The sequence below is a fragment of the Anolis carolinensis genome, chromosome 1 (assembly GCF_035594765.1).
Source record: "Anolis carolinensis isolate JA03-04 chromosome 1, rAnoCar3.1.pri, whole genome shotgun sequence".
In the NCBI taxonomy this organism is placed as follows: Eukaryota; Metazoa; Chordata; class Lepidosauria; order Squamata; family Dactyloidae; genus Anolis; species Anolis carolinensis.
Genome location: NC_085841.1, coordinates 57425153 through 57435994, shown reverse-complemented (window position 1 = coordinate 57435994; position 10842 = coordinate 57425153). Strand labels below are relative to the sequence as shown.

General features: G+C 40.3%; 1 protein-coding gene across 1 annotated transcript; it reads right to left on the bottom strand.

Moving 5' to 3' along the window:
- Positions 1–248: 248 nt before the first annotated feature.
- map1lc3c (microtubule associated protein 1 light chain 3 gamma) lies at positions 249–9912 on the bottom strand. Its single transcript, XM_003215838.4, has 4 exons — positions 9764–9912; positions 8700–8755; positions 7498–7604; positions 249–3358 (listed from the first exon to the last, which is right to left on the bottom strand). Exons 1-4 carry the CDS (start codon positions 9819–9821, stop codon positions 3154–3156), a joined length of 426 nt encoding a protein of 141 aa, XP_003215886.1. The 5' UTR covers positions 9822–9912; the 3' UTR covers positions 249–3153.
- Positions 9913–10842: the final 930 nt, after the last annotated feature.

The following is a 10842-nucleotide window of genomic DNA, read 5'->3' as shown; positions in this document are numbered from 1 at the left end:
GTTTAAACAAAACATCTGCAACACCCACATTTCCTTTGAGCCATGAAATGATAAATAAAATTGAATTTGCTTTCAGGTTTTCATGCAGTTTACAATCAGTTTTTTCACTTTGTACTATTTGGGTTGTCCATAAATAAATCTTGTTACTCCTCCAACTGTTTCTTTGTAGTAGACATCCCCATTCAGTCCAGTTCTTCCAAGGAGTATGGCACTTCTGGCACACGTTTTACAACTGTAATGTATGACTGTTAGCAGGTAAATGATATCTTTATTGAGCAGATGTATTACCATACTGGGATAGTGGTGTCCTTGATAGGCAGAAATGCATACATACACACATACACATACACACACATATCCAAGATTGCAGTCATATATACTTGGACATAGGAAAGGATTCCACTTCTCCCCTTTCCACGTACATTTAAGGCCTTGGTTCTCAACCTATGGGTCTCTGGGTGTTTTGGCCTACAACTCCCAGAAATCCCAGTTGGTTTACCAGCTGTTAGGATTTCTGGGAGCTGAAGGCCAAAACATCTGAGGACACACAGGTTGAGAACCACTGATTTAAGGGCTCCTGCCATCAGCACAAGCTTCATTGAGATGACAGAGAGCCATGGAAGATATTTTCCTCATAGATTTTATTCTTGTGCTGCTCCAAAATGAGAAAGGAAAAAACTGCAAGTGACCACTCTAGAAACAACAAAAGAGGTAAAAATCATGAAAGCATCATTTGTGCTTCTCATGCAGAAAAAAAAATAAGAGCTGATAGTTCCAAGTGAGGAGTTCTTTGGGGTTTTATCTATTCTTCAGCTTCACTAAGCTGTATCTTCTGCCTATACTCTTGTGGATCATTCAATGTCACTATATGTTTCTCTTGCCAAACATGTGTTGCTTTAAGCTGCATGATGACTGAATGTTTAAATTACAAGGCTGTCCTCCCCCAACCAAGCCAACAAAATAAATACAATACAGGCATACACACAGACTCATTCAACTTGCAGACACAATCATTAGAGTAGACTAGACAGCACTTATTCCTAACACGGTTCTTTTTTCAAGCAAGAATGTACATCAGTTTGCAAACCAGCACAGCACATTCCTCAAAGATAAAGAAAGGACAGGTCATACAAAAAAAAAGGACAGCAAAATAAAGTGGTTTTGAGATACACAACTGGTAGAATTTAAAAAATAAAATGGTTCAAGATGTGTTTCATATTCTAGTTCTTTTCGTCAGATCTTAGCATAGCCTCCAATCTTCCACAAATGAAAGCTGGAACAGATGTGACCAAGCAACTTCCAAGTATACTCAAGATGCAAAACCTATTGATGCAGAAGAACAAATAAACTGAGAGAGTCTGTAGCGGCTTGCTTTTGCCTGAGCCTAAGATTATTTTCCTCCCTGTTGAATTAATTGACCATAAATAACTTTTGCAGTTTTGAACTCAGTTTACAGCAACTAAAGTCAACTTAGGACAAAGAGGAGAATCGGAGAAGGATGGAGAAATCAGGATCTTTTGGGAGCACCTGACAAAATGGGACAACCCCGGATTAATTGGGACTTTCCCAGTCATATCAGAACTGTTGCAGCATTTGATCTTAGCCCATCCTCACTATGCCATAAAATGAGTCCAGGTCTCCTAAGATGTTTTGGTCTCCAACTCCCACCAGCCCCAGCCAACATGGCCAATGGTCAGAGACAATAGGATACTGGAGTTTAAATCCTAAATCAGCAGGGTTTAGGATTTAAATTTCAGGCTAGATAACTTTTAATCCCCGTGCACTTTGTGAGCTACAATAGGGTGACTTTGAACTAAAAACAAGGTTTGCCTTTATAAAGTTGTCTTATCTTTGACAGATTTTAAGTTAAAGCTCAGAGCAGAGTTCAAATAGCAGGAACACAGAATCATGATAAAGTTTCTGTAAGAGTTTCCAGGCTTACAGCCTCAGCACTAAAGTGTAGCTAGTGCTACCTAGCTACCTTTTACTTACTCTTAGTTTAAGCTTTGCAAGACATCAGATATGACATTAGATATGTATTTGTACTCTAATCACAGCCCCATTGAGGTAGCTGCACTCCTGGACAATCTATCTGCTGATTTCAGCACCAAACAAATTTTTATTAGATTTATTTTAGTGGGATTTGCCTTTAAGGTTGTACAGTACCTATAACATGCTGCAGCACTTATCCCCCTTCATAAGATTCATTTCCATACAAATAGAGAAAAGCAAGCAAGTTCACAAATATGGGAATAAATGGGTTCCATTTCTATTTGCTTGCCTTGCTTGCTCTTAAATAGAGACAGCAAAGTGCAACCCTGTGTTTTTTTCCTGGTCCTCCAACTTACCCAAGCCAATTATCTCTTTTGGAAACCTCCAGAAGCTAGAAATCACCTTTTTGCCAGGGTATTTTTTATTCATGTATTGAATTTATATCTCAACTTTTCCTCAGGATAGTTACAGTACAACGCCTCCCACTCCACTCTGGGGGCTATTTATATCAGAAAATAACTATTTTTCAAAACTATAAGTCAATATCTGATCATCTACCATTCCTTCCATGTTTATATAACCCCCCCCCCCCCAAGATTTCAAGGGCAAACAAGTGGCCCCTGTATCTGGCACAGTTGCCAATCCTTGTTGCAAAGCTTAGAGTGTAACCGACACCTGCTGTTGGGATTCCTCTTGGAGGAAGGTAGAACAGGGCTTCAACAAAAGCAGGTTCATAGAAGAGCCAACTACAGCTCTGTTTAACTACCAAGCAGTGTCTAGCACTCACAGAATTCCTAGCTGCTAAGCAGCCAATTCCTGCCCAGGTTGTCTTCCCTGGTCTTAAAATCCCTTTATTTGCTTCTCATGCATCTCCATTTTCAATACTTTAAAAAACAGATACATAATTTAAATTCATTTGACCACTTAAGCGTATCCCCACTACTTTCCTTTGGCAGACTAGCAGCCAAGTACAAAATATATATTCATGTCATTTGTTTAAGATAGTTTCTTCCACCGCTTGGTTCTTGGGTTGGGTCCTGCCAACTCCTTGGTCATCAATCCTTCAGGAGAGCTCACATTAGACAGACCACTTTTCATCTTCAAGCCAGTTGTGTGATTCACAGCCCAGCTGTCTAGCCACAGCTGTCACCAAAATAATATTTATGTTTTAAGGAGACATTCCTTACAGTTGCCAATAGTTAAGAAGCCTCCAAACATTTCTTGGGAAGCATAGGTCATGTACAGAAAACCATCTTCATCTTTATAATTTCGGTATACTTCAGCCAGAGTTAGAGACATACTGGCTAAACTTCTGTTATTTACTAGCAAGTAGAAAGCTTGGGTATTACTCAGTGCCATTCTGCTCCTAGGTAACAAAGGAAATAGACAATCAATTTTTAAAATATGTCATATTCTTCCATGTTATGCAGAAAGGAAAAAAGATGTCTAGTTCAATGGACATGATTTGTAACCTAGGTCAAAACAAGTTCACCAGACTCATGTTCCATAAGACACTTATTGGACCTGGCCCTGTCATTAGACAGAGTGAATCAGACACTTCAGACAGCTGGTGTCATTAAAGAATAGGAAATTGTTAGTTATTTGAATTTTTACTATATTTTTCCTGCCAGGTTTGAGGTACCTATTTTTCCTCTGTGTGTGTATGTGTACGTATATGTATATGTATGTGTGCGTGCGTGTGTGTGTGTATACACACACACACACACACACACACACACTACACACAGGCTTTGGATATTTGCACCACTCACTTCCCAGTAGAAGGCAGCAAAACATTTTGGGCCAGCAATATTTCAAATTAGACTGATTTTCCTTTTGGATTTGCAAACAATTAACACTCAAGTTTTAAGTAGCAAAGCTCACACATGATTAGACAATTTGTTTTAACCACCCTTAAGTGACCGGAATGCCTTTCAGTAAATATAAAAGCAAAATTTTTATTTTCCTATTTAAATGCATCCATTCACGATGAGGTGTAACAAATACTTGTAAAGGTTTTACTGTGCAACTAGTTGTGCATTTGTGAATGTGCCTGTTGTTCCTGTGATCCAATGAATCAAATGGTGCATACTGAAGGTACTGCTGAGTCATTACCCACCATGCAGAAAAAGCACAACTGCATGAACTCAGCAGACTCACTTCTGTGTTTTAGAAGACTTAAGATTTACTAAGACTAAAGTAAATATGCAGTAGGATTACTCCATTTACCTCATATGTTAGTTTTGAAGATAGGAACTCCTGCAAGGACAATATGTGAGGGTTGTTTCCATGTACTATTTTAAATAGTACATGTATTGAGTGCAGCCAATGAATGCCTAGTGCTGTAGGAAGGCTATGTTGTAGAGAATAGCAATAAGTGTTCCCTGTCTAGGAAAATTCTTGGCACTTCTTGCCATCACAATAAATTGGTAGCAACCTGAAAGCATGAATACACAAAATAAGTAGATACTTGATCCAAGTATACATTCCAAGGAACAAAGATATTCTGTGCTGAAGCCTGGGCATTATATTGTATCCTGGTTCAAGAAAGTGTAATCAATTATGGTTTATTAAATTAAGTATTGTGAGCTTGCATCCATTGCTTCCTTTCACTCTACCTTTCTGTGTTGTACCATTTCAGGATTTGTTAAACTATAGTCTCCTATGAATGCAGAAAAACTGGACTAAAGAACAGTTTATGATGCAGGTTTCTAATCCTTTTTATCCCTAGACTGTCCTGTCTAGATCCAGTATTACTAGGAAATTATTGTTTAGCAAACCACAAAAGTATGTAACTATGTGCAGGAAGGAAAAGTTGTATTAGATGTGTACAAAGATTGCAAAGTTTAGAAATAATTGAATGTGGAGCTTTTGGGGTCAGAGCATTAACTGGACTATTTTTTGCCAAGATGGTGTATTAATACCAAACACAGACCATCTCTCATGTCCTATGTTTTGTTGTTGTTGTGTGCCTTCAAGTTATTTTCAGCATATGGCGACCCTAAAGCAAACCTATGACAATATTTTCTTGACATAATGTGTTCAGAGGGGGTTTGCTCTTGTCCTTCTCTGAGGGCAAGGTCATGCAGTGGCTTTCCATGGCCCAGAAAGTATTTGAACCTTGATCACCTATGTTTACATTAACAGAAAGGTTTAGATGAAATGTGGCCAATCTGTTCCCCTCTAGATGTCATTCAACTATATTTCCTATAACCCTCTTGCTAGTTTAGAATGGGACTTCCAGCCCCACATAATTTGGAGGATTACAAATTGCTCACCCCTGATCTATGAAATAAGAGAAAGACCTAATCAACAGTCTTACTGTTTCAGGACAGGAAGTTCCAGTTACAAAAAAATGATATATGAAATATGTTGGGAGAGTAGAGCAATATAAGGTTACTCCAGCCTTCCCTCTTATCCAAGTGAAACCGAGTAGGGGCTGTTGTAGCAAACAGGCACATTCAGACTTTGGAGGAAAATACAACGTGGAAGAATAAAAGTACTGTGAAATTGCTTTGCTTGCAAAGGGGGGGGGGGGGAAGCAACGTTGCAGAAAATTACCTAACTACTAAGGTACGAATGTACAGAGGGGGAAAATGGAACTGGAGCACTCATTTGGAGGGATTAGCCAAAATAATATTTTTTAAAGAGATCCTAGATCCCACTTTTGTGTTCCACTCCTTCCCAAAAAGGCCTGAGCAGGGAAGGCAAACAGTGCTTAAGTCAGGACGGGTCAGTCCACTTAGGATCAAGGGCAGATTGCTGAAACATAGCACACAAACTAATCCCAGCCTTGTAGTTAGGCTGCAACTCAGGGTCATTTCTGATATTACTTTTCTCTGCTGCAGGCTGAACCTACAATGATGTGACCAGAAACCTCCCAGTATGCTGGACACATGATCCAAATCCAATATGTTCTTAATAACATGTGGATCAGAAAGCACTGCAACATTGTGTGTGTGTTTCCCTTTTCAAGAAACTGTAACTTCCAAATTATAATTCCAGATTGAGGATTTTTAGCACCTTCTAAGAACACACTATTTATGGAGCTTTTATTCCATTTAACTGCCATGGCTCCATTATACAGAACACTGGAATTTGTAGTTTTGGGAGATACTTAGACTTCTTTACTAGAAAATATAATAATAATAGTAACAACAACAACAACAACAACAATAATCTTTATTTATATACCACTCCATCTCCCAGAGAAGACTCAGGGCGGTTTCCAACATGAACATAAAAAACATTCAATTGTCAAAAAACACCATACAACAAAGTTAAACATAGTAAACATAATAAACAGCATCATAATTTCTGTACTGTCTGGCAGAGAACAGATCCCAATATTCCATAGAATAGAGGCAAGATAGTTGAAGTGGTATAAAATAGCTATACTTGTGCAGTGTATCAGGCCTTAGATCTATAGGATAAAAGGTTTACAGAGAAATCTGGCATCTACTAATGGGCCACAGGAGCCTAGCTAGGGAATAGAACCATAGAACCTTAGTTGGAAAAGACTACAAGGGACATTCAGTCCAACCCCATCATGCAGAAAAAAACAATCAAAGCACCCCTGACATATGGCCATCCAGGCTCTGTTTAAATACTTTGAACAGTAAGGCTTGCATTCAAACCAAAATACATATAATTCTTGAATATATAAAGAGATTGCAAACTGTTCTCTGAAAACTGGGGAATCTTAAGATGCAACTATACTGTAAAACTACTGCAATTTGACATCACTTTAGCTGCCAGAAACAAGGTCTATAGCCTTCTCTGTCAAAAAATGCTGGTGTGTCACTAAACTAAGTCACAGGATTCCATAGCACTGAACTATTGCAGTTAAAGTTGTGTCAAAGTGGTGTCAACATGTGGGCAGTGGCCAAGCAGTGGGCTTTGAGAACAAAAAATTCAGTCCACGAACCTCCTTCCTCTTCATTGATTTTATTTTATTTCTGCTCATTTCTGCAGAGCTGACCATTGCATTGGATAGACCACATCAGCTCTAGATTATTAAATATGGTTTTCTGTGGGTGAGCAGATGGCGACTACTGGATGGCATATGTTCTGTATCAGAAACCAGAACTGATGTGGTCTATCCAACACAATTTTCTGAATCAGAACCCCAAATCATCAAACCGAATCTAAAGTTGACTAAAAACGGATTCCTAACCCTTTTGGTACTAATGTTGGAGAGTGGTCCCTGGTCAAAGTGGTCCCTGGTCAAAGTGGGTCCTGGTCAAAAAAAGGCTGGGAACCACTGGTTTCAATGCACCATTGGAAACAGTTTCCAATACAGCAAGAAAAATTTGCCAAGCACCTCAGAATAAATGTTGCTCCTCAGAGTCTGGGGCAGCAAAAGTTGCAAAAAGGTGCCGAATTAACAGCAATGGTATTATCACATAGTCTCCAAAGTCTTTCAGAAGTCCTGTAGCAAAAAATAGACTCCAGATGCATGAACAGCCAACAAGATTAACAGCCTATCAATGGGTTGCTACATACCTAATGATGGTTATAAACTGCGTCATGGTCAACTCTTGAGGTACAAGAAACTTTGTTTTGTCCAGCAGTGGAAGGTATTTTTCTCTCTGGTATCTTTCAACAATTACCTGTTTTATAACAAGAAGGCAAACGTGTTTAGAGGAAGATTATAAAATAAATTACTCAATAAAATTAATGCTTAAAAACTAGGACAGCTCTCCTTCAGAATTTGGGAAAGTTACTTCTTTGAACTATAGCTCCCAGAATCCTCAGTCAGCTGGCTATGCTAACTTAGCGATTCTAGGACATATAGTTTAAAAAGGTATTTTTTCAAATTATAAAAATTCAATGAAACTTACTCCTGACGATTGCATTGGCAGCTTAATAAGTAGGTAAAGGTAAAGGTTTCCCCCTGACATTAAGTCTAGTTGTGTCCGATTCTGGGGGTTGGTGCTCATCTTCATTTCTAAGCCGAAGAGCCAGCATTGTCCGTAGATACCTCCAAGGTCGTGGCCAGCATGACTGCATGGAGTGCCGTTACCTTCCCACCAGAGTCGTACCTATTGATTTACTCACATTTGCATTTTTTCAAACTGCTATGTTGGCAGAAGCTGGGCCTAACAGCGGGAGCTCACCCCATTCCCCGGATTCAAACCATTGACCTCTTAGTCAGCAAGTTCAGCTGCTCAGTGGTTTAATCCGTTGCACCACCAGGGGCTCCGGTAGCATAATAAGAATTTGAAAAAATACCTTTTTGGACTACATCTCCTAGAATCTCCAAGTCAGCATAGTCTTATAATAAACCAGCTGACTGAGGATTCTCGAAGCTATAGTTCAACAAAGTAACTTTTCCAAATTCTGAAGTATGCTCAGGAGGGCAATCTTAATTATTATTAGGAGAAAATGTCATCCCTATATAAAATAACAAAATTGAGATTTTGGGGGGGAGGGGACGAAATTGGAATATGTTGAAGTCCTGAATAATTGAATCTGTGGATATTTCTGGCTCTACTGAGGCCAGAAATATTCTCAACTAATTGAATATATAAAAACAAGCCATTATTTTCTTCTTTTTCAAAAAAAAAAGCCCTCTGATGTATCAATAATCAGCAAAAAAAAAAGAAAGAAAGAAAGAAAGAAAGAAAGAAAGAAAGAAAGAAAGAAAGAAAGAAAGAAAGAAAGAAAGAAGGAAGGAAGGAAATGGGAAAACTATGGATACTTACTGGGATTTTTGTTGGAAACTTCCCTCGAATGCTGGCCACTTCTTCAACTCTGGTTGCTGTGCAGAAGAAAGCCAAGATCGACACTGTTTTCTAAGCGTGCAAATCTAGCCAGACTGATCAGAACAGAAGCAAATTTGATGGGATTGATTCCCTTAGGATACTAATTTTGTCCACTTGTCCCCAATCTTGCCATCCCAGAAATACAGCCCGGAAAACTCACAGCAAGCAACCCATCTCAGAAATGGATTGCTGTGAGTTTTCCGGGCTGTATGGCCATGTTCCAGGAGCATTCTCTCCTGACATTTCACCCACATCTATGACAGGCATCCTCAGAGGTTTTGAGGTATGTTGGAAACTAGGCAAGGGAGGTTTATATATCTGTGGAAGGTCCAGGGTGGGAGAAATGTGAATGTTGCAATTAATCACCTTGATTGGCATTGAAAATCCTTGCAGCTTCAAGGTCTGGCTGCTGTGCATGCCTGGGGGAATCCTTTGTTGGGAGATGTTAGCTGGCCCTGATTGTTTCATATCTGGAATTCCCCTGTTTTCGGAGTGTTGTTCTTTATTTACTGTCCCGATTTTAATCTATAAGCATGTGGACAATTTCAGCATAAAGGAGGAAACTATGAAAATGAACAAAATCTGGCTACCAGGAATTAAAAACTTGAAAATCGGGGCAGTAATAAGTGGCTGAGGGGGGAAAGGAAGAGGGCTGAGTCTGGGAGTTGAAGTCCAAAACACCTGGAGGGAGGGCCCAAGTTTGCCCATGCTTGATCTACACTGTTGAATAAGCACTGGTCAATTAGATGAGGCACCAGCACCCTTTGGCAGAGAAGGCTAAACTACAACTCCTGGGATTCCACAGCACCAAGCCATGGCAGTGAAAGTGCTATCAATCACACTGCTTTCATTCTACATGGTAGATAATACCATCCTAAATTCAGAAGTCAGCCCTATCCCATTACCCCCAGGTAAGGCTCTGGAGACTGACAGCTTTTCCGATAAAACAGGCAGCCCTATTGATCCAGTGATTAGCAGTTCTTTTGAAGTGTTCTCCAACTCACCAAAACTTTTCCTTTGTTTGAAGGGTCTGACAACCTGGTAGGTCTGTAGAGGCTGCATGGTGTGCTTGCCTGCCTCCAAACGCAGGCTGCCTGGAAGAAGACACCACTGCAATAGCAATAGCTGCCTGCGACCTGTTTTTTAACTGGGGTAGAAAGCAGCCCCTTTATAAAGGCCTGGCTGGTGATGTCACACACACACACCCCTTCCTGGCTCCCCATCTAGCCAGCCCCAGAGGGAGGGGTCCAGCTGGCTCAATCCAGATGAAGGACAGACCTTTCCTGGGAAGACTCTTGCTGCCCTGCCTGCCTTCCCTTTGCTTTCCTGACTGACACCTTCTTTCTCCCTTCACACTCTCCTGCCTGGCAGACCCAGAGGCCGAAAGGAGCAAACAGGGAGCGAGCCTAACTGTTCCTCTTTCTCAGATATCAGGTAGTTTCAGAGTCCTGGGACATTTGGATTAGCAGGGACCACAAGAACCTATGCCACCCTCCATGGGCTCTCCTGTCCCATTTCAGGTAAGCAACATTCCCCTGGATTTTTCAGAGGATAGAGTGGTGTTACTGGAGCTATTCCTGTTATGACTCATTGTCATGATCTTGAATGGTCAAAAGCCATTGGCTTTACAAAAGACCTACCTGCAGAATAGATTTAAAAAATTGCTGAACTCGAAAGAAAACTCTGTAAATCAGTGTTTCTCAACCTGGGGGTCAGGACCCCTAGGGGGGTCGTGAGGGGGTGTAAGAGAGGTTGCCAAAGACCACCAGAAAACACATATTAATTCACAATGGTCTCCGGAGGTAGGGGAACTACAGTTACCCTAAATCACTGTCAATTCCTCCCAGATCCCTCCAGTATTTTCCATTGATAATGGGGGTTCTGTGTGGGAAGTTTGGCCCGATTCTATCGGTGGGATTCAAGTGGTCTTTCATCGTAGGTGAACTATAAATCCCAGCAACTACAACGCGCAAATGTCAAGGTCTATTTTCCACAAACTCCACCAACATTCACATTTGGGCATATTGAGTATTCATGCCAAGTTTGGTCCAGATCCATCCTTGTTTGGAATCCACAGTGTTTC

Bases quoted from the DNA above. Each gene is read 5' to 3' on its own strand.
- map1lc3c (XM_003215838.4), bottom strand. From the start codon at position 9,821: ATGCAGCCTCTACAGACCTACCAGGTTGTCAGACCCTTCAAACAAAGG. The intron at 8,756-9,763 runs GTGAGTTGGAGA...TCTTCTGCACAG, and splicing joins CAAACAAAGGAAAAGTTTTG to CAACCAGAGTTGAAGAAGTG. The intron at 3,359-7,497 runs GTATGTAGCAAC...TTTGTTACCTAG, and splicing joins CAGTTTATAACCATCATTAG to GAGCAGAATGGCACTGAGTA.